The sequence below is a fragment of the Schistocerca nitens genome, chromosome 2 (assembly GCF_023898315.1).
Source record: "Schistocerca nitens isolate TAMUIC-IGC-003100 chromosome 2, iqSchNite1.1, whole genome shotgun sequence".
In the NCBI taxonomy this organism is placed as follows: Eukaryota; Metazoa; Arthropoda; class Insecta; order Orthoptera; family Acrididae; genus Schistocerca; species Schistocerca nitens.
In genome coordinates, this window is record NC_064615.1 from 632,227,361 (window position 1) to 632,245,561 (window position 18,201).

Below are 18,201 nucleotides of genomic sequence, written 5' to 3' on the forward strand. Positions count from 1 at the left end.
AAATGGAAGGAATTTTTTTATTAACTATATAATTAATTTTTAACAGTCATCAGCATATAAGGTTTTCAGCAGCACAGCTGCATTGAAGGGTTTCAACAATACAAATGATAATATCAGGCAACTTGTTCTTATATGGCTGATGAATATGATGTACAAGCACATCAAAAGAACATATTTTAATTAAGGGTTTTAAATATATGTGAGAGAGGGAGGGGAGGGGGGGAGAGACAGACAGAGAGAGAGAGAGGGAGAGAGAGAGAGAGAGAGTCAACAAGCTACTTGTTATGTTAATATAAAGATCAGTTTGCAGTTGTAAAAGAAAAAAAAATACTGTGTCAGACCACCTTTAACAGACATACCAAGTTTAATTTCAACTAACTATATCTAAATAGTTTTTCTAGTTACCAGCGGTGACCAAACTACTTATATTCTGTGTCATTACATAACTTGTATGTGTTTTTCTTGCTGAAGGCATAATTTGAGGAGATCCCATCAAGATGTGGAAATGAAACACCTCCAGACTGTGAATGCTATTTTGAGAAGTACTGTACATAAAATACTCTACCTGAAACAAATACTAGCTTCATATCAACATTCTGGTGATACCTTATCACTATTCTCACCTCATATGCTTATGAACAGGACCACTAAAAATATTATCTCTAAAAGCTACTAACACTGCCTTCTTCACCATAACCTGTGACAAGTTCTAATATCTTCTGGTAGCAACAAGGGGTTATGACGACACTGGCACTTTCTGGCTGTGCCATCTGGCTTTTAGAGATACTAGGAGAGGTGAGAGGGAAACACTGAAAGGCAGGATGGCGTTTACATGTAGGAAACATGTTGCATTCTTCATAAGCATGATGCTAAATGATGATTATATCCATGACCAAGTAATAAATACTTGTATTTGAGTATTATTACACCATTTCCTTTTCTTTCACTTTTAAAAATAAATAATAAGTATGAATATCAGTTTAACTACCCATCTTTTTGTTGTTATTCAAAGATTATAAATACCCCAAAAGTGGGTAATGCTTCACATTTATGAAATTTAATACTATTTGTTTTATTGATTTTATCACCTTTGATATTATCACATGGTGTCAGTTAGCAAGGAATGTTGTGACAAGGTATCAGTGTCTTAAGCAAAAATATACAATAGTGTCTAATTACAGAATGAAGTTGTTCTTAATCCTAAGTATATAAAATTCACATTTCTGTAGCATCTATCATGCTTAATATCATTTAGAGTTGAGCACATTCAACATGGTACCTTTTATTCTTGATTTCAGAACATTCAATTCAATCTCATCCTTAGATGTGAAAATACGGATTAACAGAACTGTGAAATCTCTTGTTTTATACATTAAATAAAAAACCACAGCAAATCACTATTTACAGAGACAGAGGGTAAAGAATCTGTCAGCTCTCTTTGAGAACATCTTTAAGTATACTGCTGCTACTGCGAGCAGCAGGGAACTGTGTGAACGTGGGTAGATGGACTTCTGAGAGAAGCAGTGGTGAACGTCTGGAGCTAGTACTTGAAGAACTGGGTGACGGCTATTGCAAAAAAGAACAACAGTGTGTTAAGCTATGCCATAAAATAATATTTACAATGGTTTTCTCAAAGTATAATGTTTATTTGTTAGAATCATATAACAAAAATAAGGAAATTTGTGCAATCTCATTTGTATATATCACTAATAGCTCTCAGTTCAAAGAGTTTTGAAACTGAATTAATAAGAAAGAGATAAATTTCAGATGGTGGTTTTAATGCTTCAAGTGTTCTAATTAGTCTCTACCCCTCCCCTCAAGTACAATGCACAGAATGTTCATACAAGCATTCGAAGCCGCCAGAAAAGTCCTTCTTTGGGATGTTGTTCTACTTGTGTATTACATTGGCTTGAATGCTGTTTGTGTGTTCAAAACGTAGACCCTTCGTTGAATTATTGTTTGTGGTAGGTATGTACTGATAACACCAAGTGTCATCACCTGTGATGTTTTTTTTCCAAAAAAGAATTGTACTCATTTTTCATTTCAGTCTTGCAGGTGCCCAGGTATCATTGTTTATATTTGAAAGTCAAGGTGTGTGGGATAAACTTCACGCACATTTTTCACTTCTTCAAAAAATTCTGGAGAATGATCTAGAAATGCTGCTGCATTGCATTTTGTGACACACATTGACACTTCATGGTCATGCTTCTACTAGCTAACAGTGCCTGCTCACAATTGACTGGTTGAATGTTAGTTCAAACGGCCACCTTAGTTACTATGCTGATGCTATGTACATGCCAGGAAAAGACATCAGTCTCAGCTTTTTGGACAGACAGTGTATGCATCACATTGCCCTGGAAGCAAGACTGGTCTCATACAAAAAAGAAAGATAATGCAAATTCGGCAAGAAGCCCACTGTGTAGAGAATCATAAGACTTTGAAGGCAAGGATGGTTTCATTGGAAAAACAGTCTTCATCATCAGTAATGTCTGGTATGTTAGGAGAGTCTTTGTGACTCCACTTCTGTTGGTCCATCACTTCCTTCTTAATGCTGCTTTCCAGCCCATAATTGAAAATCTGAAATCTGAAACTCTTCCTCCCTCACCTCCTCTCCCCTTCCACGTACACATTATAAGCCCTTCCTTCTTCCTTAGTATGTATCCTGGCCACTTTCCTGCTTTTCATTAACTCAGCAACTTTCTCTGCTCTCACATTCCTCTCAGAACCTCATTTATTTCTCATTTTATTGATCCAACTTATATTTTTCCATTATTCACCATGCCCACATCTCAAAATTTAATCATGGAAAACTAATGCGTTGCCACAACGGCCAAGATGACACAACAGTAATTTGCTTTAACAATGTCTGATGTGATCAGTAATCTTGAAACTCTTGTTAACAAATCAGTTATAACTGCAAATAGTTGTTAATAGTAACATTTGAAACACTTCAAGCTCATCTTTAGAAGATTGAAAATCGTCATTATTAAAGCATAGTTCTGGGAACAGGAAGTTGTTTCATCGATATAAATGATAATGGGTATTTAACATAGCGCCTCGAATTACATTTATTTTTGCAAATTATGCAAACTGTTTAACTTATTTACTTACTGCAAAAATGTATCACAAGACAGACAGGCACTTTATTTTGCACCTCTGTTAATTATTTAGGTCATTGTGTTTTAAGTCAGTGTTAAAACAGAATAGTCCAATTATTCACAATATATTTATTCTGGATACTTACAGTGGATCTCTCCCTTGGCGCTTGTTCTTGAGTCTGTGGAAGTAGTCGAAGTTTTGGCTGTGGTCTGGATTCATTCTCCAAGAATCGAATGAATGCCTCAGACAGGGACTGAAATATCATGTTAAATAAATGTACTTTCGAAAAATATGCCATACAGCTGATTCCGAAAAATACAAAATTCAAAGAATAGAACATGGTAATTATTTCTTACTCATGCACGAAGTTGTTGTTTACTGAACTGACTTTGACACTCTACAGTAAGAGATATGAAAGTATTATGCATTGTTACAACTTGAGAAACTGAGTGCTTCAGTCTAATTATTCTCTTTTTGTTAACACGGAACTAAAACTGCTGATGATACATTCATGAACAACACTTTCTTGTGTGAAGAAACGAAATTTCTCTTAGCATAAATCATTAAAAAGATTCATTTAATTCATTCTGCTATGTCATAACTTTATTTACTTTCCACAAGCACTTTTGTAAAAATGCTAAGGGGTATCTATGTAAGAAAGATTGCATATTTGACGATTACTGAACAATATCTCTGAAAAAATGAAATTATATTCTGACTGAAGAAATGTTATTACAAGTAAAAACAAACAAAATTACAATAGGAGAACAGGAAATCAAAACTGTTGATAAATTTAAATATTTAGGCGAAATAATAACATACAATCTAAATGAGAAGCCATCATGGCAGAATAGAATAAAAAAACTGAACTATACAAATTACATTACCAAAACCACATACAACGAAAAATGCCTATCTATAGATGCAAAATTAAAACACTATAAAACAGTTACACAACCAGAAATAACGTATGCAGCTGAAACTATCTTCAAAACAACTAATACAGCAGAAATTGACAGAATACTAAAAATAGAAAGAAGAATAATTAGGACATGTATAAATAAACAGTATAAAATAAATGGACATTGGAGAATAGCATCAAATGAAACAGTATATAAGAAAATAGAACCAGTCATGAGCACAACCAGGAAGAAACACATCTCAATCTTTGGACATCTGATGAGAACAGAAAACAGAATTAGTAAAAAAAATAATACAAAAACTGTGGTAGAGTGACATTAAATGGATCACAGAAATTAAGGAAGATATAAAAGAACTTCAAATTACAGTAGATGACCTAAAAAACAAGACAGAGAAAACCAGAATACTGCAAGACCCGCAAACCAGACTACAAATAAAAATCAATAAAAGGAATACAGGAAGAGTTGTCTCAGATGAAGAAAGAAAGAAAATATCTGAAAGAATGAAGAAATATTGGGCAGACAGAAGAGCAAAACACCTTTCATATAAGAATAGACTCTAATAATTATATTACCTAAATATCATATTAAGTTATTGTTGAACCAAATTGTATCCCTGTGTAACAACTTGTTTAGAACTTTGTATTTTTGACTAGAGTGGTCCAATGAAGGCCATAAAATAAAATAAATAAAATAAATAAAATAAATAAATAACAAGTAAAAATATTGCAAAAAAAAGATTCTATGATAATGTTACTTTCAGTGACAGGTAGCAATATCCACGCACCATACCTATTTCTACTCATTAAACAAATAACAACCAATTTAAATGACACAATATCATCAACTATGACTTTCTTGTGAGGGACCTAATATAAGCTTCTGTTACAAATTTAATTTTTATTTTCTTTACAGTTAAGCTCAATCATTGTAAAGGAATAACAGAAATTACATGTTTTAGTCAGAAGTGCTTCATCTCATTTATTTCAGAATCATCCTCAGCACTTCAGAAGTGGAATGAACACGTAGAAATACACATATGTAATGTAATAATGTGCCTGTGGCTAGGGCCTTCTGTTGGGTAGACCGATCGCCGTTTTAGTTGACACCACTTTGGCAACTTGCATATCAATGAGGATGAGATGATGATGAAAAAAACACAACACCCAGTCCCCGAGTGGAGAAAACCTCCGACTCAGTGGGAATCAGATCTGGGCCCCTTGATGGCATTCTACCACACTGACCACTCAGCTATGGAGGCACACATATAATGTAATTTGAAGTAGACTTTTTTAGGCTTGGTCTTCAGCACTAGATTGTGTTTTAGGCTGTACACAACTTTTGTCTCATGTTTCCTTCTTTTACAAGCTTCCTTTTTAACTGTAATGCACTGTTTTCCAAGATTTGTTGTAGCTGCTTTCTAATCTTGGTAGAACTAATCTGCAAAATACTGTCCTGTTGCATATTACTGTTTGCTCAATACCTTATTTCAACATATTTTACATCATCAGCAATAGCCACACTTATACACAGATTACTGTCTTCTGTTCTGAGCATCTGCTTTGTTCCTCCTTGTTCCTACAGTCTTCAAGTCACACCCAACCCCACCTCACTTTTATCCCAGTCATACGGTAAGTTTGGGTTCTGGAGAAATGTAGTGACATGTGAAGTAATACCACAAAATAGGTTGAAGAAAGGCGAATCTATTGACTGGAATACACACTTTACAATTCTGAAGTTATTAGGGGTACAATACCAGTAGTGAAAGCCTATCTAAAATTTCAATGAAAACCAGACAGCTGTAATAATATCTCAAGGATAAGGAAGGGAGAGAGGGCTGCAGTCCCTCTCAGCATGTTATTCAGTCGTACACAGAGCAAGCAGTAAAGGAGACCAAGGAGAAAGTTGTAACCAGAATTAAAGTTCAATTAGGGGAAAAAAAAAAGATTTGAGGTTTGTGAATGACTCTGTGATTTTGCCAGAGTTGGCTTGGGATTGAATGGACAGTGTCTTGAAAAGATGTTGTAAGATGAAAACCGAGAAAAGCATAGCTGAATTAATTAGGTAACCCTGAGGGAAAGAGATTAAGAAACGAGATATCATGGATAGTGGATGGGTTTTGCTATATGGCCAGCAAAATAAATGACAGAGACAAGAATAAATAGGAGTAAAATGTAAACTGACAATAGCAAGAAAAGCATTCCCAGAAAAGAAAAAAAAAAAAAAAAAAAAAAACTGTTAGCACTTAAGTTTTGGGAGTGTTTATAGCTTTATGTGGAAGTGAAATGGGGATGACAAAGAGAACAAGAGGAGAACAGAAGCTTTTGAAATGTGCTGTTACAGAAGAATGCTGAAGACTAGGTGGGTATATTGAGTAACTAATGGAGAAGTACTGTATCAAATCGGAAAGGTGGAAAAAAGAACTTTATGGCATAACTTGACTAAAAGAAAACAATAGCTGACAGAACACATCCTGAGGTGTAAAAGAGTAATTAATTTTGTTTGTAGGATGTATGTGTGGGCAGAAGGGGGGTGGGCAGGGGGGGGGGGGGAGGGTGTTGAAATTGCAGAGGGAAACCAAGCTTTGACTAAAGTAAGCAAGCTGAAGAGGATGTAGGTTACAGTGATTATGATGAGATGTAGAGACCCACAGAATAGACTAGTGAAGAGAGCTAATCTCAAATCAGTCTTTGGACTGAAGATCACAACAACAATAATTATGTCTTGCATCCCAGTCTGGTAATTCTTCAAGTGCCAGAAGGGCCTCCAACAGCAAAGAGTTTGGTGAGACAAGTGAACGATGTTGAACCACAGCAGAGCTATGTTCACAGCAGTGTCCATGCACAACTGACTGCCTGAAAATCTGGGATCAGCGTGACAAGTCTTTATGTTTATCACACACTAGCTCGGCAAGCCTCCACTGGATATTGTCATTTAATGTAAAGTACTCTTTGTGTTCAAATGGTTCAAATGGCTCTGAGCACTATGGGACTTAACATCTGAGGTCATCAGTCCCCTAGACTCAGAACTACTTAAACCTAACTAACCTAAGGACATCACACACATCCATGCCTGAGACAGGATTCGAACCTGCGACCATAGCAGCAGCACGGTTCCGGACTGAAGCGCCTAGAGCCGCTCGCTCACAGTGGCCAGCACTCTTTGTGTCATTCAAAATACATTTACTGATGAGGGGAGCAGACTTTAACACAACACACTGAAGGTTGCTTAGCAGCCCATCCACCTAATATATGGTACAATGAGAAGCACACATTGCTTTTCTCTTCACAATGGTCTATAGCCTATAGATGTAGATATATATCTATTTCCCATTAAGTGATACATCAAGATTGTTACCATGTGGGAATTAACAGTTACACAGCTTGAAAGTTTGGATTGGATATTGTGATCTACCATATTTGGTTCCCTTAAATCATCACTAAACTGTAATTATTAGGTCTACAGCTTTGCTCCCTCCATTTTACAATAGACAGCAGCAGTGGTATGTCATGGTGCAGATGGTAGGTCAGTAAGCTTAAGCATTTGTGAACATAACCCTTTCAGAATATTAGTCAATTTTGAATTGAGTCATAAAGTTATTCTCAATTGAATATTTCAATTTTTGAACCCAATTCTCATCATTTTCAGGAATTTTCTGCTTTAACTTGAAGAAACCTATGGCTGAGGCTCATATAACACTGGGAAAGACCTATAGTGAGGCATCTATTAGTCAAAGAATGTGCAGTGAATGGTTTCAGTGCTACAAGAATGGTGATTTTGATGTTGGAGACCAGCATAGCAGCGGAAGATAGGTTTTTGAAGCAACTGAAACTGAAGAAAACAATCACAGTAGATTGTTATTGATACATTTGGGACAAGTACTGAAAAACAAATGGCCACAATATAGGTAGAGATTTGAAAAAAGTTTACCAATGGAACTGGCCATATAACTTGAGGGGGGGGGGGGGGTTGTGAACAATGAAAGTAAAGAACTGAATAACTGTGAAACGCAATTGTGCAGCTGTCAGCTACATTATTTACTGTAATCAGAGTTGAATTTCCATCCCCCCATTTTTCAGCCAGTATAACATGTCAACACCGAGGATTATTAATGAAGAAATAAAGTAGGTGAAAGTCACATACCGACATTCCTTCATAAACATACTCTTACCACAGCCAAACAATAGTCCCGTGTACTTTTCTTCCAGCCCTACAAAAACATTTGTCTCCCCCTGCAGCCCTACTAAAACATTTGTCTCCCCCTGCCTCACCATGTGGTCTTTTTGACCAATCCTTCCACTATAATCTCCTCCAAGGTATCTTTCTCTTCCCTGAGGAAGGATCGATTGGTTCTTAAATCAAGGATAGTGTACTGGTATGCATTTTTGTATTTCCATTGGCAATATTGATGTTTGTTCTGAAAGTAATTACAAGCCAGAAATTCTGTCTCATAATATTATATAGTTTTCTCCCAAGATTTTTCTTTTCATAGAAATCTGATAACACAATATGGTTAGATGAAATCTATTCACTAAGTGGTGGCAGGAGAAAATACGTAAAAGTTGTGGAAACGCACAAGCTTTCTGAGTCAGTGGCTCCTCCTCCTGTCTAAAGGGCCCCTTCAACACTGCTGCACAAAAAGGACCCACTAGCTGCAGAAGCTTACATATTTACACATCTTTTATGTGTTTCTCCTGCCACAATGTGGTGACTAGTTTTTTACCTATCCATATTATATTGTATTTTCAGACACTGGTTATTCTTGTTGATAAATCTAAAAATTTGTCAGAATCAGGATAAGAAGTTTATTGTCTCACAACATATAAGATAGACCAGTGATTTATTGTACAGGAAACTTCTCAACATTACACTATAGAAAATTTTAGTTTTAGGGAATTTTAGTGTTGTAAATTTAAGTACACAAGTCTGCAAAACTTAAGGGCAAAAGTAGCTTTTGCATGATGTGTCACTGCCAAGTAACACAGCTCAATGAAACTTGGGCATACATAGAAACAACTGCTACAGTGTAGTACAGAATGTAGCTGAAAGAAATGTGCTATGAGAGAAACAGAAATGACACTTTTATTCAAAGACAATTATTACACTGAAATCAATGCAGTCTATGATGGTTCCCTGGACATTACAAAAGGTGAGACATGGCTCTTAATAGAGCATGTGATCACCATGGAGAGCAATGCTCTGCAACATGCCCCATGCTGGCCACAAAGTTGGTAGGGAGCCTTGTTGTAGGGCATTCCATTTATCCACAAGTGCACTCAACAAGTGCTGGATAGTCATTTATACACCTGGATGTGCTGCAATTCATCTCCACAATGTATCTCACATGTGCTTGATCAGATTGAAGTTAAGAGAGAGGGCAGGCCAGCCCATTTATCAAATATCCTCCCATTCCTAGAGCTCCTCCACTTGCGCTGTTTGATGCAGTCATCCATTTTTGTCCATAAAAATGACTGAATGCATCCCTGAAAAGACACACATATGGAAGGGGTATAGTGGGTGAATGTCTGGATTCGAAGATTTGGAGCTCAATACGCTCATACAACATTATGGTTCCCCACACTGCAACCTCTTCTTGTGGTCTTCAGCCCAGAGACTGGTTTGATGCACCTCTCCATGTTACTCTAACCTGTTCATGCTTCTTCATCTCCGAGTAACTACTGCAACCTACAACCTTCTGAATCTGCTTAGTGTATTCATCTCTTGGTCTACCTCTACAATTTTTACCCTCCTCAATTCTCTCCAATACTAAATTGGTGATCCCTTGGTGCCTCAGAATGTGTCCTACCAACCGGTCTCTTCTTTTAGTCAGGTTGTGCCACAATTTCCTCTTCTCCCCTATTCTATACAGTACCTCCTCATTAGTTATATGATCTACCCATCTAATCTTCAGCATTCTTCTGTAGCACCACATTTCGAAAGCTTCTATTCTCTTCTTGTCCAAACTATTTATCGTCCATGTTTCGCTTTCATACATGGCTACACTCCATACTAATACTTTCAGAAAAGACTTCTTGACACTTAAATCTATATTAGATGTTCACAAATTTCTCTTCTTCAGAAATGCTTTCCTTGCCATAGTCAGTCTACATTTTACATCCGCTCTACTTCGACCATCATCAATTATTTTACTCCCCAAATAGCAAAACTCATCTACTACTTTAAGTGTCTCATTTCCTAATATAATTCACTCACTATCAGCTGACTTCATTCGACTACATTCCATTATTCTCATTTTGCTTTTATTGATGTTCATTTTACATCCTCCTTTCAAGACACTGTCCATTCTGTTCAACTGCTCTTCTTCCAGATCGTTCACTGTCTCTGACAGAATTAAGATTTCATCGGCAAACCTCAATGTTTTTATTTCTTCTCTGCGGATTTTAATTCCTACTCAACATATTTCTTATGTTGCCTTTACTGCTTGCTCATTATACAGACTGAACAACATTGGGGATACGCTACAACACTGCCTCACTCCCTTCTCAACCATTGCTTCCCTTTCATGCCCCGCTAACTCTTATAATGACAATCTGGTTTCTGTGCAAATTGTAAATAGCTTTTTCTCCCTGTATTTTACCTCTGTCACCTTCAGAATTATAGAGTATTCCAGACAACAATGTCAAAAGCTTTCTCCAAGTCTACAAATGTTAGAAATGTAGGTTTGCCTTTCCTTAATCTATCTTAGAAGATGTCACAGGGTCAGTATTGCCTCATGTGTTCCAACATTTCTACGGAATCCAGACTGATCTTCCCCAAGTTCAGCTTCTACCAGTACATAACAATACCTGAAAAAAAAAAGATCATGTTCAACAATGGTGGACACACCTTCACATGGTGACAGGTAAGAACAGACAATGCACCCCGGAACATGATGATTTTGGTGGTGTGGGGAGGCATAATTGTGCACCCTCAAATCTTTCAATACTGTACACTCAGCAGTCACTGTTATTGTAACACTGTACTCCTTCCCCCATATGTGTCTTTCCAGGGTAGCATTCGGCCCTGACTTCATTTTTATGGATGATTGCATGTATTGTATCGAACAATACAGAAGGTAGAGCTCTTGGAAGGAAGGGATATTTGGCAAATGGACTGGCACGCCCTTTCTCCCTGGTCAACCACACTTGTGGAGGAATGGGATGCCCTACCACAAAAACTCCGTAACAACCTTGTGGCCAGCATTGGAGCACATTGCACAGCATGCATTGCCACCTGTGGTGATTATATACCCTATTAAGAACTATGTCCTGCCATTTGTAATGACCAAGGGAGGATCATGAAATGCGGTGACATCAGTGTAATGACTGTCTTTGAACACAAGTGTTATTTATGTTTGTCTTATTGCATATTTGTTTCAGTTATATTCTGTATGATATGCAGCAGTTTTATCTATGTATGGGTCAATTTTTATTGAGTTACACCACTTGGCAGTGGCTAATCATGTAAAAGTTACTTTCATCCTTACATTTTGCACACCAATGTATTATACCACATTTAAGTTTAAACACTGTATGAAAACTTAATCATTGTTAAATTTTTTGTAGAACTGTGATTATGTTTCAGTTCCTTTTACCATGTCTTGGTCAAGTGTCAATATTATGTTTCAAGAATTATTCTACAGGGTAATAGCAGTTTTGGACTAACATGCAGTACAATTCTCTCTTCAGCAAACTACCCTGAATCTTATTCATATTTTTGCCTTTTAATTTGTTACAAATATTCATTCCCATGTGGAGTTTGGACAAATAACTGTTAGTGCTGGGTACAAAGCATTTATACTATTTATTCCTGGTACCGCACTTTGTTTAACACATATGTAATAGAAAGAGCTGCATGCCATTGGATAACTATGGTTTGTTTTGTTTTGTTTTGTTTTAGGGCACAAAAACAACTAAGGTCATACGTGTCCATGTCAAAACTGTAGAACATGAAGACAAAGAGCGTGGTTAAAAATGACTATACATTAATCCCAATTGGCGGAAGAAAAGACAGCTAAAAACAGGGATGTAGAGAAAGCTCTATAAAATACGCCATAGAGAAATGGAGATCCTGAACTAAAGATTAAATATCCTCTGTCATGTTTCTAAAATACGGATAAAAAGTAAAACACGGTCGACAGCAAGTGTGTCATTTGCTACAACGGCCGATAACTCAGATGGCAACCACAAATGAGAATGTAAGGCATTAAAAAATGGGCACACTGTCAGGAAATGGTGGACTGTCAAAGGTTGAGGGCAATAAGCACAATGTGGTGGGGGAGCACCACTTAAAAAATGAAAATGGCTAAAAAGGCAGTGCCCAATATGCAACCTAGTTAAAATGATCTAGCCATGGTGAGACGGCCAAGAGGAGGTCATCCAAGCTGATCCCGGAGCTTATTCCCATGAATGGACAACCAGTGGTGGTGCCAAAGTGATTTCACCTGCTGACAGACAGAAACATGGAGATTATTCGTGGGGGTGGAAGAACTAGCGAGCTAAGGTATGAGGACTGCAGCCTTGGCAGCAGCGTCAGTGGTCTCATTTCCCAGCGGACTGACATGACCAGGAACCCATGTAAACATCACAGTAGCTCCATCAAAAATGAGCAAGTGACAGCTTTCCTGTACTCATTGCACTAAGAGGTGGACATTATATAGCACACGCAGGCTCTGAAGGGCACTGAGAGAGTCGGAGCACATCATCATACAATTGAAAATCCTGTGTTACTGGATGTACTGCATGGCCTGATACAGAGCGATGAGCTCCACTGAGCAGTGTCCTGGAAGCCAATACAAAAAATGTTGGCGTCAATGACAAAGGCACCCATGACACCATGGTCAGTCTGACAGCCATCTGTGTTGGGTACTATCACGAAGTTCTGTGCGAAGGTTGTGAAACTTACAGTGATAGTGTGAGGCTCAAGTAGTGTGTTTAAGTAGCAAATGAAGGCAAAGATGAACAGGGGCCACGGCATGTGGCAAAGGGTTCATACCTATAGGGAAAGTGGCAGCTACCATTAAGTTAAGCTGCTGGATCAAGAGCTGAAAGCGAACACCAGGAAGTAACAGAGAAGAGGGATGGGCCCCATACTGGCAATCAAAGGAGGTGGCATAGGATGGGTAATCACACATGGCAGACAAATGACATGCATATCTGCTGAGGAGAAAGTCACGGTGGTAGGACAGTGGAAGTTTGGCAGCTTCTGCATACAGATTGTCAACCAGGCTTGTGGAAAAGACATCAGTGGCCAAATAAATGCCATGATGGTGGGTAGTATTGAGATGCCATAAGAGGGACGGACGGGCAGATGCATAAACAAAACACCCATAGTCTAGTTTCGAACAAACAAGGGACCAGTACAAAAGGAGGAGGGTGGTTCAATCTGCTCCCCAGGAAGTAGCACTGAGGACATGTAGGAGACTGAAGCACTGCATACAGTGGGCTGCCAGGTAAGACATGTGGGAGGACCAAGGAAGTTTCCTACCAAGCATGAACTTCAGGAAATTCCTAGTTTCAATGAACAGAAGAGCAACAGGCCCAAAATGTAAAGATGGTGGAAGAAACCAGTTGCACCGCCAGAAATTCATAAAAATAGTTTTGTCGATGCTCCATGAGTAAAGGCGATCAAGACATCGCTGAAGAGACCACTCAATAAGACAAGTCCATGGAGAACTGGAACAGATGGCAAAATCGTCAACAAAATGGGAGCCAGAGATGCCATTATAGGGTTAAAGGTGATAACAAAGAGGATGGCATTCAGGACAGGACCCTGAGGCACATCAATTTTTCCTGGATAAATGTGTCCAACAAGACAGAACCCACACATATCTTGAAAACTCAGTCTTTTAAAAATCCTGAAGGAAATGAGGCATGTGGCCACAGAAGCCCCACATGTCGAGAGTACGGAGGACACCAGTCCTCCAGCAGGTGTAGTAGGCTTCCTCCAAATCAAAAAACATGGCCACAGTCTGGGATTTCTGTGGAAAACCATGCATGACATGGGTGGACATAGTGACATGATGATCAACAGCAGAATGGCCACTTGAAATCCCCACTGTGCAGTAGTTGGTACATTGGGAAACTTGAGCCACCATACCAGCCAGGTATGAATCATACATTCCATCACCTTGCAGACACCAGACACAGCTGCTGAGAGAAATGGGCAGTAGCTAGAAGGACGGTGTTTGTTCTTAGCGGGCTTAGGTATGGGTATGACAGTGGCTTCACATCAGTGTTTGGGAAATGTGCCCTCTGCCCAGATGTCATTGTAAATATAAAGGAGAAAGTGTTTGCCTTCAAGAGAAAGAATGTGAACATCATCCGGCCCTGCAGCGGAGGATCAGGATGATGTGAGAGCACGATCCAGCTCCCTCATAGTAAAGGTGGCATTGTAGCACTCACTATTCTGAGAAGAGAAGGGTATCGCCCATACCTCCTCTGCTCATTTCTGATGGAGGAAGGCAGGTTGATAGTGGGAGGGGCTTGAAATCTCCACAAAGTGGAAGCCCAAGGTATTGGAGATAGCAATAAGTTCCACTATGTTATCGTTTGCTACTGTCATGCCAGAAATTTGGGAATGCACCTTGGTCCCAGAGAACTGTTGGAGGTCGTCCTACATGAAGAAAGAGCAAGTGGAACTGTTAAAAGAACTAGTAAATGAAGTCCAGCTAGCTTTTCGGCTATCATGAAGAACACAACGACACTGTGCACGCAACCATTTATAATGAATGCAGTTTGCCATCGTAGGATGATGGTTAAAAATGAAGAGAGCACACCTCCATGCGCAAATTGCATCGTGGCACATGTCAGTCCACCAAGGTACAGGGAAATGGTGCATTAAAGAGGAAATGCGAGGAATGGAACGTTCTGCAGCAGTAAGGATAATGTTTGTAAGATATTCTACCTGGTCATCACAACTGGGGAAATGTTGTTCATTCAAGGTCAGTAGGGAGGAGCAAAGCCTCCAGCTGGCCTTAGGAAGTTGCCATTTTGGTGTGCACATAGATGGGGTTGGAGTCAGCGACGGATAGCACATGGGAAATGGTTGCTCGAGTACGTGACAGGGAGAATGGACCACTCGAGATGATGGGCAACCTGGGCAGTGCAGAAGGATAGGTACAAACGGTAATAGGTGTGTGTGGAGTGTGAAAGGAATGTGAGAGCTCCCATGTTAAAGCAGATGATGTTAAATTGATTGGAAAAGTTAGCCAAGAGGGCACCTCTCAGACAGGTTATGGAGGAACCCCAAAGGGGATGGTGTGCATGAAAGTCACCAAGCAGCAGAAAGGGGTAAGATAGCTGCCCAATAAGTTGGAGGAGGTCTGTCCTGGTGACATCGAACGATAGAGGGATGTAACCGGTAAAAGGGAAAAGGTCAAGTGAGGAAAGAAAATAAGGACCGCAACAGCTTCAAGCTGGGTAGTCAGGGAGATGGGTTGACTATATTCATCATCAGGGATGAGCAGCATGACTCACTCCCTCACGAGATGGAATACCGCCCTCGGGGAGAAGGTCAAAGCAGATCAGAAAGAAATGCAAGAGTTCAAAGTGGTCGCAAGGATGCAATTTCATTTCCTAGAGGCAGAGAACAAGCAAATGTTGTGATTCTAAGAGCAGTCATAAGTCCTCTTTGTCAGATCAAAGGCTGTGAACATTCCACTGGAGGAGAGTCATGATGGGGAAAGGGGACGAGAGAAAAAACAAAGGGGTGTCACTTTGGCAGCTGCTGACTGCCAATTTGAGAAGACTCACTGCTCCAGGACACAGAAACTGGAGGGTACTACTCCATGAGATCTAAACAGTAGTTAGCATTCTCCTTCTTTCAGTCTACAGACTCCATGGCAGAAAAATGGTTGGTGGTGCCCACCAGCAATACGGAGGTCAGTCAGGCGAGTGTATCGTGTGGCTACACCATCATAGAGGATCACAGAGTCAGTGAAGGCAAAGACCATTTGTCTTTGTTTAACTTCTTGGATTCCGTAGAAATACGGGAATACGTGAGGCAATACTGACCCTACGACTTATCTTAGAAGCTAGATTAAGAAAATGCAAACCTACATTTCTAGCATTTGTAGACTTGGCGAAAGCTTTTGACAATGTTGACTGGAATACTCTCTTTCAAATTCTGAAGGTGGCAGGGGTAAACTACAGGGAGCGAAAGGCTATTTACAATTTGTACAGAAACCAGATGGCAGTTATAAGAGTCGAGGGACATGAAAGGGTAGCAGAGGTTGGGAAGGGAGTGAGACAGGGTTGTAGCCTCTCCCTGATGTTATTCAATCTCTATATTGAGCAAGCAGTAAAGGAAACAAAAGAAAAATTCAGAGTAGGTATTAAAATCCATGGAGAAGAAATAAAAACTTTGAGGTTCGCCGATGAGATTGTAATTCTGTCAGAGACAGAAAAGAACCTGGAAGAGCAGTTGAACGAAATGGACAGTGTCTTGAAAGGAGGGTATGAGATGAACATCAACAAAAGCAAAATGAGGATAATGGAATGAAGTCGAATTAAGTCGGGTGATGTTGAGGGAATTAAGTTAGGAAATGAGACACTTAAAGTAGTAAAGGAGTTTTGCTATTTGGGGAGCAAAATAACTGATGATGGTCGAAGTAGAGAGGATATAAAATGTAGACTGGCAATGGCAAGGAAAGTGTTTCTGAAGAAGAGAAATTTGTTGACATCGAGTATTGATTTAAGTGTCAGGAAGTCGTTTCTCAAAGTATTTGTAAGGAGTGTAGCCATGTATGGAAGTGAAACATGGACGATAAATAGTTTAGACAAGAAGAGAATAGAAGCTTTCAAAATATGGTGCTACAGAGGAATGCTGAAGATTAAATGGGTAGATCACATAACTAATGAGGAGGTATTGAATAGGATTGGGGAGAAGAGGAGTTTGTGGCACAACTTGACAAGAAGAAGGGATCGGTTGGTAGGACATGTTCTGAGGCATCAAGGGATCACCAATTTAGTATTAGAGGCTAAAAATCGTAGAGGGAGACCAAGAGATGAATACACTAAACAGATTCAGAAGGATGTAGGCTGCAGTACGTATTGGGAGGTTAAGAAACTTGCACAGGATAGAGTAGCATGGAGAGCTGCATCAAACCAGTCTCAGGACTGAAGACCATAACAACAACAACTTCTTGGAGCCTTTCCAGTTGTCAGAGGAAGACTCAGATGTGTGTCGGCTGGAGGGATGTAGGAAGTCTTTGCGGCAGTATTTCTTCTGTCCTTTCCCCCTTCCAGTTGTGCAGCAGCTGACATCATCCCATGAGGTGAAAGATTGGTGACGTGTTGCACAGCTGGAGGAGGAGATGGGGATGCTACCATGACACTGGGTGATTTTACAACCTTGGTGCTCAATTTGAGGTTGCACATGGCCATGCCCTTCGTGGAGCGAGATGTAGCAAGAACATTACTGTAAGAGCCAGATAAGGTTTGCAAGTAGCCAATAACTTGCAAGCTACCGGGTAAGGCACTTTTTCCCTTACCTGGATCTCCCAGACAGCCCACTCGTCGAGATACATGGGACAATCTCGAGAGGAGGCAGCACAGTCGCCACTGCAGTTGATACAGAGGGGAGAAGGAAGCAGACAATCGCCCTTGTAAGCATCCCTACCACAGTTTACACATTTGACTGGGTGCTGACAGGACATTCGGGAAGTGAGAAAAAGAGTGTTTGTGGGCACCAAGGATACATCTACCTTTTTCATCACCCAATGGACTGCAATGACACCCTGATCAGAGAGGTACATCTAGATTTTGGCTCAGTCAGACTATCAAGCAGCCTAGAGAACAATTCAGGGTTCTATGGGCCTCAACATGAACAGGATAGTAGTGGAGGAGTGAAGCGGTAAGCAGTTGTTGTGCTTGAGAATCAGAAGTAGTCCCCAAAAGCAAAGTGCCTTTGCATAAATGAGAGCAGGATTTCACAGGCCCAGCAATTTTATCAGCATCTTTCCAAGTAAGAAATGCATTTACCATTGCAAAGGACTGACCGTCTTCAGTATGTGAAACTGCGAGGAACCACGGTACAGCTAGGAGGTCTTTGAATCGGAAGCCTCATTCCATTTACATTTCACAGACATTGACTGTGAAGAAGATCATTGGCTCATTGTGAGAAAATCTCCGTGAGTACCAGCGTCTCCAGTGGCATTCTCCTTCCAACTGCCCCCCCCCCC

The 18,201-nt window shown here is 39.7% G+C and overlaps 1 protein-coding gene across 2 annotated transcripts in view; it reads right to left on the minus strand.

Annotated features, from left to right (window-relative positions):
- Positions 1-1,250: 1,250 nt before the first annotated feature.
- Positions 1,251-18,201, minus strand: part of LOC126236744 (thyroid receptor-interacting protein 11-like) — a 462,638-nt gene continuing 445,687 nt past the window's right edge. For both annotated transcript variants that reach the window (XM_049946279.1, XM_049946278.1), the window contains exons 22-23: positions 3,245-3,352; positions 1,251-1,566 (exon numbers count right to left, since the gene is read on the minus strand). In XM_049946279.1, the coding sequence (XP_049802236.1) occupies positions 1,429-1,566; positions 3,245-3,352 (246 nt within the window). In that variant the 3' untranslated portion in view covers positions 1,251-1,428. The remainder of the gene's footprint in view (positions 1,567-3,244; positions 3,353-18,201) is intronic.